This window comes from Vulpes lagopus, chromosome 15 (genome assembly GCF_018345385.1).
Source record: "Vulpes lagopus strain Blue_001 chromosome 15, ASM1834538v1, whole genome shotgun sequence".
Classification (NCBI taxonomy): Eukaryota; Metazoa; Chordata; class Mammalia; order Carnivora; family Canidae; genus Vulpes; species Vulpes lagopus.
In genome coordinates, this window is record NC_054838.1 from 17,785,877 (window position 1) to 17,802,880 (window position 17,004).

General features: G+C 44.6%; 1 protein-coding gene across 3 annotated transcripts in view; it reads left to right on the forward strand.

The window, feature by feature from the left end:
• The first annotated feature begins 1,379 nt into the window (after positions 1–1,379).
• The window catches only part of TRIM66 (tripartite motif containing 66), a 53,124-nt gene continuing 37,499 nt past the window's right edge, over positions 1,380–17,004 (forward strand). For 2 of the 3 annotated variants that reach the window (XR_005983854.1, XM_041729610.1), the window contains exon 1: positions 1,401–1,575. Coding sequence is in view for 2 of the 3 variants with exons in the window: in XM_041729610.1 (XP_041585544.1) it covers positions 1,416–1,575 (160 nt within the window). In the remaining variant the exon portion in view is untranslated. Of the gene's footprint in view, positions 1,576–17,004 lie in introns of all 3 variants that reach the window. The other variant, XM_041729612.1, reaches the window with a different exon arrangement.

Sequence of the window (17,004 nt, forward strand, 5' to 3'; positions counted from 1 at the left end):
TGAATTAGAGGTATAAGTCTATCCATTATTTCATTTAGTGGCATCTTGTTGGGCCCCCAAGCAGGCTGGCCTCTCCTAGCTCTGTCACTCTTTGTCCCTAATGGGTTTGGTTCCCAGAGACCATGGACCAAAAGGAAAGTTCTCTCAAATCTGCATAATGATAGAACTCCAGATTTGATGAAATGATTTTTGTTTTCTTTCTTGACTACAAATATAAAACTAGATACATTTCTTTTGCTCTTATACAAGTATAAGACTGAATACAATTTACAAGGTATAAAAAAACCAAAACAATAAAATTAATGACATTAATTTCATTTGCAGATGATGTGTTGCTAAATTACTGGCATTAAACTGCTAGTACACCTTGAATGTGGTGTTCACCATTGGTCAGGTTTGGCCAACTTATGCCACTATGATCATGGCTTAATTTCCTTACCTCCTTCCTCTGTTCCAAGTGCCATGAAACAGGCATTACCAGTGTGCCACATTGTTCTTGAGACTTCACGTGGCAAGAGTACATCGTTTACATTTAAGGCTGCCCCTTTCTCTTCGAATTAGCTCAAGACTAAGTAATACTGTATGGTGTGAATTGGATCCTGATCTCTTAGCACTGCCTCTAAAATCTCATTGTGGTGGATATGTATTTGAACTTGAATTGATAGATTTAAAACTTCTTATTAGGATGAATATCAATTAAAAAATATTGGAGAGAACCCATGAAAATATGTGTGTGGACTTCAGCTTAAGAAATATTTCAGTAGTAATGGTATGAAGTCTGATTTTGAATTTGAATTTGAACTTTGCTATTTACCATTTGTCTTTGTACAATTACTCAGCCTCTCTGAGCCTCAGTTTCTTTAGCCTGTCCCTCATGGCTTTATTTAATTTGTAAAAGTATCATAATGCCTATCTTCAAGAGTAGCTGTGAAGACTGAGATAAAGCATAGAAAGCACCTGGCATACACTGGGCTTTAAACAAATTTCCTTCTCTTTTCCAAAATGAAATCTAGGTTCAAGCTTGTCCACTAATAAAGAAAAGCACAGGTAGATGTTGGACACTTTTGCAGGCAACAAACTCTGTAAGAAACACACAACCTCTGCAGCAGAGATGCTGGACTCCCTCTTTGGGCTCAAGTGAGAGTTTGAGGCTGAGGCCTGCTGGTTGCAGGGCCTGAGCCTCCAGTTCTCTGTGTCCTCTCTGGCCTTTCCAGGAACTTCCCCAACCCTAAAGGAATTAATCACTCTGTTTTGTGCTTCACTTACAGGGAGTGGAGCTTTCTCGATCTACACACTGCTGCACACCTGAGGATATCACGGGAAGAGCCCCGGTCCCGGTCACAAGCACGGCCACGGATACGGGCTTGAGATTTATGGGGCTGCCACTAGTTGACCAGAAACACAGGAATGGTCAGATGGAGGCCATGATATTGACCTGCTCATTGTGCCAACAAGACCTGCAAAATGTGGGTGCCCGGTTCCTACCCTGCCAGCATTTGCTCTGCAAGAACTGCTTCCAGGGCTTCATCCAGGAGCTGAGACAGGTTTCCAAAGCTCACAGGACCATTCCACCTGGTAAGTACAAAAGAACCACAGGTTCCCCTCCTTCCTTATAACACATCTCTTCCTTGTTCATAGGAACTGAATTTCAGGTAGAAAGAATCAGAATTAAAATGCCCAAGGGATACTCATTGCCAAACACAACTCTTTGGGGAATATGAGACAAAGCAAATCCTCTTGATGCCTCCTGTATCTGGAAAGCTGGGACTTTCCATGTTTGGGATTTCCTTGAATTGGTGGCAAACTGAGAAACCTGGGAAGGTATTGATTCAAGGTTTCACAGACTCCCCAGATGGAGAGGACACTGTCCTGACTCTCTAAACTTCTGAGGCGAAGGGAAAGCTGCTGCCCCCATAGGAATGGTTGGGACCTGATTTTGAACAGACTCCTACTGACTAGTGAACCATTCACCATTTAAGTCCAGCCTGGTGGGAGGAGCTTGTGTCTTGCTGGTGAATGTCAGGTTTCCTAGGGAACAGTCTCATTGAGGACTGTGAGTCCATGGAGATATGAATCAGGTCCCTTTCAGCTCAGCATTCTAGCACAGACCTGTAACAGAGGTGCAATGTCTCTCTGTTGGATGAACTTGGAGGATGAGGTCAAGCAAGTTGAGAGCATTTAGAAATATCATGTCTGTTTGTTTTGTTGTCTGCAGTATTATTAAAGTGATCTGTAGCCCAAGGCTAGGTGCTTTGAGGCATTAGAGAAGTGCAGTTGTCCTTAGCTATGAATTTTGAGCTCTCTAAACCCTTGGGCAAGCTGTGAAACCTCTCTGAGCTCTTTTGTGAGTTTGGAGCACAGAAAAAATGATCTAGTTTGATTTTTAAAATTAATGTCTGATTTTTAAGCTTAAATTTAGTCCTTAAACTTTTAATTTTAACTTGTAAGTCTTACACTATTTATAAATGTAGCAAAATTTAGCAATTACTTCTAAAGGGGTTTTTATTAATATTTGAACATATTTGTAAACTTGGATAATATTTGCTTTTATAAATTGAATATATTTTATTTTCTTTTTAAGTGTTTCAGTTGTTTAACAAATAAATGTTCTTAAAGGACACTTGAAAATCTAGTTAAATTTACACACATGGTGGATCTTAAATATGTCTTAACAAGTTCCAGCATTGTTGGGTGAATATCCAGAATATATAAAGACCTTCTCCAACTCAACAATTAAAAAAACCCCTAATTTAAAAATGGGCAAAGGTGGGGATCCCTGGGTGGCTCAGTGTTTTAGCGCCTGCCTTTGGCCCAGGGCACGATCCTGGAGTCCCGGTTGAGTCCTGTGTCAGGCTCCCAGCATGGAGCCTGCTTTTCCCTCCTCCTGTGTTTCTACTTCTCTTTCTCTATATATCTATTATAAATAAATAAATAAATAAATAAATAAATAAATAAATAAATAAATAAATCTTTAAAAATAATAAAAATGGGCAAAGGACTTGAATAGACATTTCTCCAAGCAAGATATACAAATGGCCAGTAAGTAAACAGAAAGATGCTCAATATCACTAATCTTTAGGGAAATACAAATCAAAATAACAATGAGATACCACCTCAAACCCATTAGGATGGCTACTATTAAGAGAAAAGAACAGAAAATAACAAGTTTGGTGAGCATGTGGAGAAATTGGAATCCTATACATTGTTGGTGGGAATATAAAATGGTATAGCCTCTGTGGAAAACAGTACGGCCATTCCTTTAAAAATTTTAAAAATAAAATTACCATATAATCCAGCAATTCCACTTCTGGGTATATGCCAGAGAGAATTAAGGAATTAAAATCAGGAACTCAAAGAGAGATTTGTACACCTGTGTTCATAACTACATTATTGACAAGGAGAAAAGGTGGAAGCAATCCAAGTGTCCATTGACAGATGAGTGGATAAACAAAATGTGGTATGTATATACAGTGGAATACTATTTAGCTTTAATAAGGTAGAAAATTCTGACACATGCTACAACATGAATGAACTTTGAGAACATGATGCTAAATAAAATAAGCCAGTTAACAAAAAAGACCAATAGTCTATGATTCTATTTACATGAGATACTCAGAGTAGTCAAATTCATAGAGACCAAGAGTAGCATGGTGGTTGCCAGGAGTTGGGGGAGGAGTGGGAAATGGAGAGTTGTTGTATAATGGTATAGATTTTCAGTTTTGCCCACATTTTAATTGTTTTCTGTTATTGTTGCTGAGTTGTAGGAATATATATATATATATATTAGGATATTATGCCCTTATCAGATATGGGATTTGTAGAAATATTCTCCATTCCATGAGTTGTCTTTTTGTTCTCTTAATAGTGTTCTTTGATGCACAAAAGTTTTTAATTCTGCTGAAGTCCGACTTACCTACTTTTGCTTCTGTTGCCTGTGCTTTTGGTGTACTAGCCATGAAATTATTGCCAAATCCATTGCCGTGAAGCTTTCCCCCTGTATTTTCTAAGAATTTTATAGGTTTAATTCTTATGTTTAAGTCTTTGATCCCATCTCGGCTTTTTAACATAAACTATGCATGTCTCAAGGCTTTGTATGGCTCTAAAAAATCAGAAAACTAAGTCATACTAATGACAATTATTAGAATCATAGTGTTCAGGACGCCTGGGTGGCTCAGCGGTTGGGCGCCTGCCTTCGGCCCAGGATGTGATCCTGGAGTCCCCTGCATGGAGCCTGCTTCTCTCTCTGCTCATGTTTCTGCCTCTCTCTATGTGTCTCTCATGGGATAAATAAATAAAATCTTAAAAAAAAAAACCAGTAGTGTTCGTTTGCCAAGTTATTCTGAGTGTAATGGAGAATGAAAACATACGCTTTAGTGTCAATATGTCTGGCCATCTGAGTGTGAGTTCTGTTGGGAACCGCATGCCAGGAAGGGGTTAATGGATAGAGCAATGGCTCTCTGTTGACTCTTCCAACCACGGCCCACCTGTCTCACCCTTGTTGTTGAAGGCTTGTGGCTCAAGGACGCATACTATAGCTATCTATTCAAGGGCGCATACTGTTGCTGTCTACTGTGAAAGGACATGTCTGGAGAACTAAGCTTAAAATATCCTGCTTGTTAAACAACCCTGCTTTATAAAAGAGTGAATAATACAAATAAAGTTGGCATTGTGGCTGAATCCGGCCATATGTCCCTCCTGCTCCCACTCTGTTTATGTCTCTTTTCTTTTCCTCATTCCCTTACCCTCATCCCTGGACGGTTGTCGCCCCCAGCGTGCGCGACAGAGTTCTAATCTGCCTGCCACTTAGTAGTTGTATAGTCTGGGCAAGTCATCTCACCTATAATGTGGGGATGATGATAGTAGTAATTAGCTTATAGGATTGTTGTGAAGATTAAATGATGATGTACATGTAGAACATTCGGTACTGCTCATAGGAGGTAGTCAAAAGCTGAGAAACACACAAAAAATACTGTTATTTAGAACTTTTGAAACTGAAATGGAAAAAAAAATCTGTCAGATATGAACATGCTTGATTTGGAACAAGAGGTGATTTCTTAAATATGTGGCATCTTATATTCTTTAGTATGTCCTATGGCCTGGCTGGGCCATGTTTTTACCTTCCATATTTGCATTTATGGGTGAAGAGTAGAATCAGCTTCCATGACTACTTGGGGATTTTAGGACTCTGTGCTGTGTGGGTATTTGTTGGTTTGTGTGTCTGTATGTGTCTGTCTGTCTCCTTCAGACTATTTGACTTCTGTGTACCAGGATCTTTGGCATTTATGGTACAGAGGCGAAAAGACAAGGCCCTTGCCTTCAAGGGATTCATGTTCTGTTGAAGGGCAGATAACTAGATAGATGATAATAATATGAGAATATGGTGTGGATGGATGTGAAGGCAAAGAAGGCAAAGAAGCAGTACCTTTGAGAGGTTCTCCGTGGACCAGGACTGGTGGATATCAGTTGCTGAATGCTTTTGGAAGTACTGAAAGAATGGTACCCAAGTGAGCTGTCTTATTAAAAGGAGAGCTGTCATCTATCTCTGGTAAGTCTGGTGAGAGACCTAATACCCGAACTTGATTTCTGGTCTAAATTTGAGAAGCCATGCTTTGGGATTCTGGTTCTTGGGAAAGAGATTTTAGTGCTGCCACTTTATCCAGCTGAGTAAGGGTGCAGACTTACCCCATTTCTGCCAATCTCAGGTTTTCAAAATTAAAATATGGGCGCAGCTAGAGGGAGATGAGTAGGGGCTAAAGAATAAATAGGGTCCCTGGCATCAATGCCCCCAGCCAGGTGGGCCACCAGTGCATGGGGATAAGCCCATTTCCATAAATCTAGGTCCCAGTTGCTGGGCAGAGCTGAGCATGGCTGTGTTGAATAGGCTGTGTGCCTGGGCTCAGGGTCTGTCTAGCTGGTTTTCAACTTTGATCCTTTGGTGGAGCCTCCCCAGGCCTGCACTTCTGGTGCTCAGCACCACAGGAGGCATATGATTTAACTGGGCTGGAGGCCTTTCATCTCTACAGCCCTATAGCCCAACACAGAACCTGACACAGGATGGGGGTTTAAGTGAATATTTATTGAACAGATGATTTAACCAGTGAATCCACAGAGATCTCCATGGCTCTTACATGGAAGGAAGACTTGCATTTGTGACGCTGCCCCTTTGTATTTCTCAAGCTGCAAGGTGCAAATATATTTATCAAGCACCTGTTGGTTCGCAGACACTGTACTGGGTACTTGTAGTTATCTTTTTAAAACTTGACAATCCTAAAATTAGCTATTATTCCCATTTTACAGTTGAAAAACCTGGGTATCAGGCAGCCCCGGTGGCACAGCGGTTTGGCGCCGCCTGCAGCCTGGGGTGTGATCCTGGATACCCATGATCGAGTCCCACATCGGGCTCCCTGCATGGAGCCTGCTTCTCCATCTGCCTGTGTCTCTGCCTCTCTCTCTGTGTCTATGAATAAATAAATTAAAAAAAAAAGAATCTTTAAAAAAAAGAAAAAGAAAAACCTGGGTATCGTGAATATGTAAGATCTAGGGCCCAAAACAACTCATAAGTGGCAGATTAGGTCAAACCTGTCTTCAAAGTTTCTGGTCTGCACTGTGCTCAGGGGAAGATTTCACCTGAAATGTCTGAACTGATGGGGAGACTCCATGGAGAATTTTTCAGGAAAGAACCCTTGCTGCAGCCTGAGTCATCAGGTGCACATCTTTAATGTGGCCACAGCTTAGCTGAGATTCTCCCCAGCAACTCCATCACACTTGGAAATGTGTCTGTGTTAGGTCTCTGCTTCTAACGAGACCAGCTGGGCAAGGTCTTCAAAAGCTAGTGGTGGGGACCAGAGCAAAGGCAGCAGTGTGAAGGTTGGATATTGGAAATGGATTTACTTAGCCAATAAGAATATATTCAGGGGATTGTTTGCTTTTAAGCCTAATTGAAAATTGTCCTAGGTCAAACGCTGAGAAATCGGCCAGTGAGTCACAAAGTGATACTTTAAGTTAGCAAGCTCTGAATGTGCTGCATTTGTCTTCAGAATTCTCAGGACTCCTCTGGCTCTAGTTGTTTTAGGGGAGAAGGGCCATTAATTGGATATTTCCTTCCCCATATATGTAAAAGGAACATTATTTTTTTCTTTTCAAATCTACTAAAAGACAAATCCTAGCTGGGAGACATTGATTCTGATATCAAAGTTTTACAATCTACCTGTTTAGTATTTTACTTTTCCCATTATCAGTGTGGGTGATTGATATGCAAGACGTGGGTGAAGGTCATGGCCCTTAGAGCTCAATCTGGACTCCAGCACTAATTGGGCAATCCCAGGTCTTCTCTGGCTTTCAGGACTGGACTTGAAGAGCTCTAAGAACACCAAATAACCACCATGGCCTCCTGCTTCCTGAAGCTACTAATGTGTGGCAGCCTATCCCTTGTAAACTACAGATGCTGAAAGGGGGAGCAATCTCTGTCCCTCAGTGGGCAGGCCTTGGGACTTTGGGAAGATCCAAAGAGAGGGAACTGATGCAAGATGCTACAACCTCAGAGTCAGAGAAAGAAATGAGGATCTTAATGAGAGCTCAGCTGGAGGGGCTCTAATGGCCTGGGCTGAAGGTGGGAGGTAGGGGGGTGGTGAGATCTCAGCTATAGGAGACTGGAAGGTGAGGTGACTGCTATTTGCTCAGTCCAGGTGCTGAACGGTGTGCCCACCCATCGTGGGGTCTGTTGTGGGCAGTGACCCAAGTATCCTAGGTGGAAGGCAGGCAACTAAGCTGGACTGAGCTGGGTGTGCAGCAGGTGCAGAAGCTGGAGCTCTGGAGCCCTATCAGCGGGATGGTTTTGTAGTTCATGAACAGTTTCCTCACCTTAATTGGCTCTCTGGGGCCCCGGGAGTAGCACTGGCACCTCAGAAAGGTACCCGTTACTGGGAGAGCAATTCCCCTGCTAATGGGAAGGAGGCAGGCTGTGTTTCTAGGGGGTGTACTAGCTGCTGCCAGTGCTTGGAAGGATATGGCTAGAGCAGATTTGCTAAAGCTTCCCTCAGTTCAAGGTGGCTATGATTGATGGACAGGGTCTTGGAGGGGTCCCTTGGCTACTGGAACTCTCTCATTCAAGGGGAACCAGTCATGGTTGACTGTTGTGGTGGCTAGAGAGCAGAAAAGACTCTTGGAGCTTATCTCTAATCCCTCACTGCATAAATGGAGCGTCAGGAATCCAGAAAGCCTTAGAATCCTGCTGAATGCCATAGTTATTACAGAGCCTGGAAAAGAAATTCATCTCCTTTGCCTGCCAATCCAGGGCTTGCCTGGGCTTGTGGGCCAATAGGAGCTGCAGACCTAGAGTAGGCTGCTGCCCTTGGTTGTCCCACTGTCTCTCTGTCCAGGAGCAGTTGGAAATGGGAACAAAGCAGTGGCTTTGCATAGAGTATGTCAGTGCAGTCCTTGAATTGACTCTTGAGATTTGATGTAAAAAAAATAGAGGTGCCAGTGTATCAGATGAGATGAGCCTAGATTCATCCTTAACTGTATCTTCTGCATTCCGCGCCAGGTTCTTTCTTGGTACCAAAAGCTTGTTTCACAGTCGGGTGGTCCTAGGAACATGGGCTCTGAAAGCTGTGGATCATCACCTGCCTCAGCCTATCACCTTGCTCTCATGCTCGATTTCTGACTTGGCTTCTGATGGGCCACCTGGCCCTGTCCCACACTCTCCAGATCTCCTTGCCTGACCTCACTTTACCTCTTGCCTCTGTACATTATGCTCCTGAATCCTCTAACTTCAGCCCTGATCTTTCTCTTCTGTGGTGGGCCTACAGTTCTAGCTACCTTAGAGGCTCTCAATTGCTTACCATTCAGAACAGAAACTTAGGCCTTCAAGGCCCTTCCCAATCTGACTCCAAACTAATTTTATTTTTTCTTTTTTAAAGATTTTATTTATTTATTCGTGAGACATACACACACACACACACACACACACACACACACACACACAGAGGCAGAGACACAGGCAGAGGGAGAAACAGACTCCATGCAGGTAGCCTGACGTGGGAATTGATCCCTGGCCTCCAGGATCACACCCTGGGCCAAAGGTGACACTAAACCGCTGAGCCACTCGGGCTGCCCCAAACTAATTTTAGAGCCTCATCTCTGTTACTCCTCTTCATGAATCAGCTTTACCAGTCTTTCCCCTAGAGGTCTCACAGCTTGACATCTATAATCCTATAGTTTTGATGTTGCCTCCTCCTGGAATACCCTTTGCTTGTCTGAAACATCCGATCCCAAACTGGAGGTTGGCTCAAGTGTGACCAGCTAGAGCACAGATGGATGGGAGTTGACTTGGAAGTAAGCAGGATCCTCATTACCAGGATTGAACCCCAAAGGATGAGGCTAGAACAAGTGGAGTAGCCATTGCTTTAGGCCAGGGGCCAGCAAACTTTGTAAAGGTCTAGGTAGTTAATATTTTTGGCTTTGTGGGTCTTACAGCCTCTGTTACCACTACTCAGCACCGCCACTGCAGCACAGATAATATGGGAATTGATGGACGTGACTGTGTTACACAAAAATTTTATTTACAAAAACGGGCAGGCTGTGGTTTTCCAACCCCTGGTTTAGACTCTGCCTGGGGAAATTGGATAGTTTTGAACCTATGAATGGCATCAGGTAGGAATATCTGTGTAGGAACCAAGCAGGGCCAGACAAATACAGAAGGGAACTCTAGGTAGGGAATGGTGTTAGGCTGAGGCATATGGAAGAAAGGGCAGGAGGAAGAGGATGGAGTTAATTTTTGGCTACAATATAGGATTGTTTGAAGGCAGGAAGTGGGAAGTCTGGAAGGGAAATTTGGGAACACACTGTGAAGGGTCATGACCAATTCAGGCTTTTCTGTAGGCAGTGGGGAGACATTGGATATTTTTGGCCAATGGAATACAATCAAATATGTATTTTTACAGAGTTATTCTGGCTAGTGAGAAGAATGATTGGAGGAGACAAGACTGGATGTAAAGAGCCCTGCTAGGAGGTTACTATAATTGTCTTGGCCACTGGTTCCAGCTTACTGGTCCTTGAGCCAGTGCTGGTCTGAATGCCTAAGAATCACTTGGGTAACTTGCTAAAAATATAGATTCTTGGTCCTATACCCATTCCCAAGAGATTAGGATTTGATAGATTCAGGATTTCTAACAAACCCTCCAGATTTGTGAATCACAGGTCCAGCAAAGCAGAACCTAAGAGGCTATGGGTGTTAGAGAAAGTAGGACACATGTAAGATGGGATTTGGCAACCACCCTCTCTTCCCTCTTACCTCTGGTCCTGACAGCCCCTCCATTTAACTTTTTCTTCATACACCACCACTCCCTCCCACATCCTATTTTGGTCATGCCCTATCAGTTCTCTTTGAAACAACTCTTCTGTCCATTTCCATTGCTACCCTTGTTGGGGATTCCATTACTGCTAAACTGGACAAGCCTTCTCCCGGACTCCAGTCTCCAGTTCATGAAGATAATCATAAAGCCCAGCTCTGTCCCTCTCCAGAGCCTTTGATTTCAGGATATAGGTGAAGCTCCTTAGCTTAGTATTCAGGGCCCTTCAGGAGCTGACTCTCCTGCCAGTCTTTCCAAGTCTATTATACCCTGCTGCTCCCCATCCGTGCTTTTACAATTTCCCTGTGCTCTGTGCTTTTACCATTATCTTGCACTTGTAGTTTTGCCCCATCCTACTGTCTTCCCTTCAACTCGACTCTGCTTTTCCTTGCCTTTTCTCCCCCTGCTTGTGTTCGACTGTATCTCCCTGGGGGGCGGGGGAGGGGTAGAGTTAGCTGCCAAGGGGTACCTCCCAGGACCTTTGTGCATCATAAATGTGTGTCTTCCCCATCTGAAGTCCTAATCCTCCACTTGTGACGGACAATTGGTCACTATGGCAACTGACTGTGACGTCACAGGATAAGGACTTCAGGTGAAGTGGCAGGAGCAGGTGAGTATGTAGGAGATAGATTTTAATGTCTGTCGAAGGTTCTCCCCCCACACCCTCCTTCAGTGCCGGGGGCATGGAGGGATATCTCGGGCTCCTGCTGATTTTTAAAATGATGCGGTGAGAGCGTGTGCCTGGCATCTGCGTGCTGCAGCAGTGTGGGGCTGACAGAGTGTGTCAACTTGAGCTCTGGTTGTGCAGGCACCGCTGCTGCGTGAGCCTGTTATTCCGTTCTGGATTGCTATTTTGATACCCAGATTGCATCATTCTTCCTACGTATAAACAGGGGGTCCCCAGGGCCCTGCAGCTACTCACTTCTCCACCAACACTGTTGTTGTGATGAGCTCTATTTAAATGAGCTGCCGGATCGGGGCAGATTCCAGCCATACATGAGCACTGTCATTTTGGGGAACATGGAGGGCTGAAGGATTTTTGGATCGAGTCCTAAAAGGCTGAGAGTGATGGCCTCCTGAGCTGTGCAGAGGGCGGCAGAGCTAGTTCCTGAAAGTTGAAAATCTCGTTTTCTTCCTTCTGAGCTTCTATTCCAAGGCACCCAGAGGATTAGGAAGGAGATGCAGCTAGGAAGAGAGTCGCCTCTTTGAGGTCTCCCTCTTGCTGTTCAGTTTGGGAAATTGCTGCAGAGCCTTCAAGATAAACAGGAACAGGAGGAGTCAACCAACCTTTTCTTGCAGGAGCGTCTCAGGTGAGCTGGAGAAATGCAGCCCTGGCTGAGGATGTATCAGAGAAAGGAGAGGACCCAGGGTGCTCCCCTTACCCTACCCAGGACCCAGTTCCCCAAGGGTTAGGCCCTGCAGCCCAGCCGGCTGCAGCACGCAGTGGGGGGTGTTCCTGGGCACTTGGTAAGCACCATCCTCCGGGACCCGTGGTGGTCTCACCTGTCGCTCATCTGACTTCTCTCCCAGGTGTTGCTCTAATCACGGGGCAGCAGGGCCACAGGTAAGCCTACTGGCAGCCAGGGGCAGGAGCAGCATTCCCCTTAGTATCAAAGTCTGTCTTTCTATCAGGGACTAGGCATCTTGGAAGTGGGTGCAATGTGTTGTTGTTGGTGGTGGGGTGCTGCTTTGAGTTATGGGCTAGAGGAAGGCTGCAGGGGCTTGTGTGTTGGGGGGGGTTACCAGATGCCTAGTACCCTGGGGCTGCCCTTGGGTGGGAGGGCAGGAATGGGTAGTGAGGATGGTCAACATGCCAGGTTTGTTTGTTTGTTTTTTCCTTCTTGTCTAGTGACTGACAGAGGCTAAGGAGGTAAAATGTCTTACTTGTGGATACAGAGGTAGGTAATCAGGGACTGCTCAGTGGTTCAAGGTAGCACCTGTATTTTATTAGGGCTCTGTGGTTTTCAGCTAAGTCCCTCCCTCTCCCTGGGCTTCCACGTCACAATCTGTATGGTGAGGGAATTGGCTACATGCAGGAAGCTAGGTCTGTTCAGCTTTGGTTTTACAGGTGATAGCTGGCAGAGGAGCATCAAGCTGCTTCAGAGGATGCCACTGCTCTGTGGGAGTCAGAGCTTGGGCCCCAGCTATAACGTTCCTTGGAGCCATGGACAAGAGCTGTAGAATGAAGGGCTTCTTAACCCCAGGGGGCTGCGTAGCCCTGGACTCCAGGCTTATGCACCGGTGGTTTATGTGTCCCTACCTGGTGGGCTGAGCTGACCCAATGCTGGCTTTCTTGAGACTTCCTTGGGATTTCTTTCCCACCCTAGCCTCCTGGTCCCCAGGTTGCCTTGGCGTTGCTGTTCATGTCTGAAGGGTGGACCACCCAGTCTTGACTCTCCCTCCCTTGCTGCCTCACTAAGGCCTGAGCTCAGCACACTCTAGACTCCAGTAGCGGTGGTTATAGTGCCAAAGCTCAAGCAGCACCCTAAGGATCCACCCTTAGCTCATGGGTCCTGCAGTGGAGCTGGGAGTTAGGGGAGGCAGGATGTGTCCTCCAGCTTACCACCAATCCCCAGGGTACCTAGGTATCAGAACACCCTGCTGTCTGCTGGGGATCTGTCCTCTTCCCTGCCAGAGGGGAGATACATCATAGCTGCATTCAGTATGCATTCCTAACTTTGTGGACCCTCTTTAAAACTAGGTGATTCTGCCCTTTTCAGCTGTGTGGTACAGGGAAAGAGCTATCAGGCTCAGGCACAGGGGCAGGAGATGCTCTCTCCAAGGTGCTGGTTCTCAAACATGGTTGCATATTGTAATCACCTGGGGAATTTTTTTTTTTTTAAGATTTTATTCATGAGAAAGAGAGAGAGAGAGAGAGAGAGAGAGAGAGAGAGAGAGAGGCAGGCTCCATGCAAGGAGCCCAATGTGGTACTCGATCCTGGGTCTCCAGGATCAGGCCCTGGGCTGAAGCCATCCAGCGCTAAACCACTGAGCCACCGGGGCTGCCCTCACCTGGGGAATTTTAACAAATATTTATGCCTGGATTCCACCTCCTAAAACTTTGATTTAATTGATATGGAGTGGACATCAGGATGTTTAAAGTGCCCCATAGGATTCAAATATGTAACAAAGTTTGAGAACCACTAGCTCTACAATATGAAACTATCCCCAGATATATTACTGGACAGAAAAAGTCATCTTCACCTGCCTTTCCTCAAAGATCATATTTCCTAAAACTTGAAGCACAAATGAGGCTAGCTCCCAGCCTCTTCCTTCTGGATTCCCCTAATCCAAAGCTGGGTTCAGGGCATCATTAGAGTCTGATCATTATTATGGAATATTCTACTTATAATAAAATTATCTAATTAATTAAAACAAAATTACCTTGTTTACACTTGAATTAGAGAGGTATAGCATAATGGAAAGGGCCGGATTTTAGAGGCAGAGAGACTTGGATTCCAATCATAGCTCTGCCCCTGTTTTGTATGATCTTTGCCAGGGGCAACTTCTTGGAGCCTCAGTCTCCCCAGCTATCAAATGGGGATAATGCTTGCCTCGTAGAGGTAATTTGATGATTCAATGAGATAGCATGCATAAAGATCTGGTGCAGGGAGTGGTGTTAAGAGAATAATTTGCCCCATGCCTCCTAGGGACCAAAGTGCTCACTCTTATGACAGGTGGATTGAACACCTTAGACCTTTCAGAGCTTCTCTCCCAGGCTCATAGGTCCCCAGGAGAACCTCTGGTACCTGTGACTTCTTCATTCAGGAAGCAAAAGCCCCATTTCCCCTAGGGATGATCGTGTGTGACCTTTGGGTCCTGGATCTACATTGCTCAGAATTGGTATTCCTGTGTATGAAATTAAAACTTAAGGCTATTACTTGAATAATCCAAATACAAAAAAATGTATCTAAATATTTTATATAACATGTGATTTAAATATATATTAATAACTAGGTATTAAATATTAAATGTTAAGTATTATAAGCATATGTTTGGTTATTTTGTATATACATCTGCAGCCCTATGGGTTCATATATTTCAGTTGTCTAAAATAAAACTTTGGGTGTGCCTGGGTGCCTTAGTCAGTTGAGTGTCTGACTCTTGATCTCAGCTCAGGTCTTGATCTTGAGGTTGTGAGTTCAAGCCTGGTATTGGGCTCCATACTGGGCATGGAGTCTACTAAAAAGCAAAAAAATAAATAAAATGAAACTTTGTTTTGGTTTTCACATTGAAGAATGGGGGAACCCTCTTGGAATAGAAGTTCAAGGTTGACACAGCTTGATTTGGGCTAGGGACCTTCTGAGTGAAGATGAGAATTTCTGGACAAAGATGTTGTGACCCAAGGCGCCTGGGTAGTGCAGTAAGTTAAGCATCCTACTCTTGGTTTCTGCATAGGTCATGATCTCAGGACCCTGAGATTGAGCACCGCATCGGGCTCCGTGCTCAGCATGGTGTCTACTTGAGACTCTCTCTCCTTTCTCTGTCTCTCCCGCTTGTACACTCTCTTTCACTCACTCTCTCTCTCTCTCTAATAAATAAATCTTAAAAACAAAAACATATATTGTGACCCAAAGAGAGCACATGTCTTCTGTGTCTGCTCTGCACCCCACGGCCTCCCTCGGACCTGCTTGTGGGATTGCTGAGGTTTTCCATTTCTGTTGTCTGCCACAGCACCCCTTCTTCAGATGGGATGAGTTTTTAGATGGAGACCTCCTCTAGGCCATAAGGCTGTCCCCTAACTTGCTGGCAAAGGTGAGAGAGGCAAGTTACTGGCTATCTGCCCCATCCAGTCTTGATCAGGGGAATATTTCTGAAGCTTGGGTGCAGGAGGCAGAGGAAGAGGGTTGGATAATTAACACTTCCCTACTATTCCTTATTTCCCTCATTTTAAGGATCTAGAAAATAAGGTTCAGAGGGAAGGGGTCACTTATCTAAGGTTACACAGATAGTGCCATCCCTGGGCCTGGAACCCACATTTCCCAATTCACAGCCTTTCCCAAGCACCACACCTCTACTCTGGATCATACCTGATTCTTTTATCATCCTTTATCATTTTTTTCTCATCACACTGAAAACTTCCAGGTGACTTCTTACTACTGTTCAGTGGCTGTGAGTGCAAGGAATATGCATGGGATACCCAAACCCAAAGAAATTTAATTGTCCAATCTGCTAAAAATTATGCAACATCCTTTAGTGCCAATCGTGGATTATTTTTGTATGCAGGCATATGAACAGATAGTTAAAATGCAATGTGATATTTGTCATACTAGAAGGATGTTCGGGGTGTGTTGGGACCCAGAAGAGGGAATAATTAACTCATCCTGAGGGAAATCAACCCTGCTTCTCCAAGGTAGAACATTTAAACAGGTTTGAAAGGATGAATAGGAGTTGAAAAGGAGGGGAGTGAGAGAGTACTTCAGGAGAGGGGAAGCACTTTCACAAACAGAGGTTCGGTATTCAGAAGACACCAGAGATATTTGCCCTGGCAAGGACACAGGGTGTGTGAGGCTGAAGGTGAGACTAAAGAGAGGTAAGGCCAGCTTGGAAGGAGATGTAAGGCTGAAGATGATAACTTTGGCATTTAAGGCCAGGAATAGTAGAGGATGTCCTATGAGGCCTTGTCTGATCTCCTCAGTTATTTCTCTTTTTTCATGATGATAATGAGACTAATGTTTGGGCATCTGTTGCTAGGGGCTTAGAAGCCTTGTGGAAATCATTTTCAACAATTAGAGAAGCATTTCTGACCTGGGGATAGATGAGAGGGTCTCTCCAGGATGAGTGAAGTGGAAGAGAGGGACAGTCCCCTGGATGGTGACACCTGTGAAGAGCATTCTTCTTCACCTCTGGCCACTGTGTTTGACAGGCAGGAAAATATTTAGGAGATTGCAGATCCATGGCTCTGTGAAGGCTGGGGGAGGGTTTCTTCAATGGGGGACTTGGCAGGGGGAGGGGAGAAAGAGTATTGAATTATTACTTTGCATGATGTTGTGGATTTTGATTTTTACGAGATAGATCAGTTAGCTTTTGCTGCATTATAAGACACTCAAGACTTAGTAGTTTAAAAAATTGTATTTTATTGATGATTCTATAGGTCAGCAATTTGGACTGGGACTCTCTGGGTGGTTCTTCAGGGCTTGGCTAGGCTTGGCTGGGCTTGGCTAACCTTAGCTGTGCTCACTCCTGTGAGCTGTGTTCAACTAGGGTGTTAGCTGGGGCTAACTGGTTTATGATGGCTTCTAGTGAGCCCCTGAGACAATGAGGCATCGATCTGCATGGCCTTTCATCTTCCAGCAATGTAACTTGGGGTTGTTCATGTGGTGATCTTAGAGTTCTGAGAGCAGAGCGGAATCCTACAAAGCCACTTGAGGTCTAGGTTTGGAACTTGTTCATTGTCACTTCTGCTGCACTCTGTTGGCCAGAGCAGGTCATGAAAACAGCCTAGCTTCCGAGGGTGGAGAATAGACTCCACCTTTTAATGGTTAGGAATGCGAGAGCATGGATGCAGGGGCAGAAGAACTTGTGGCCATGTTCTCACTCTACCTCTCAGACTCTCTGACTTCCATCAGCTGGGAGAGCTGATAATTGAGATCATTGCCTTGCTGTGAATGAGCTATGAGAAATATTTTGAATTCAAAGTCAACATTCGTGGGGG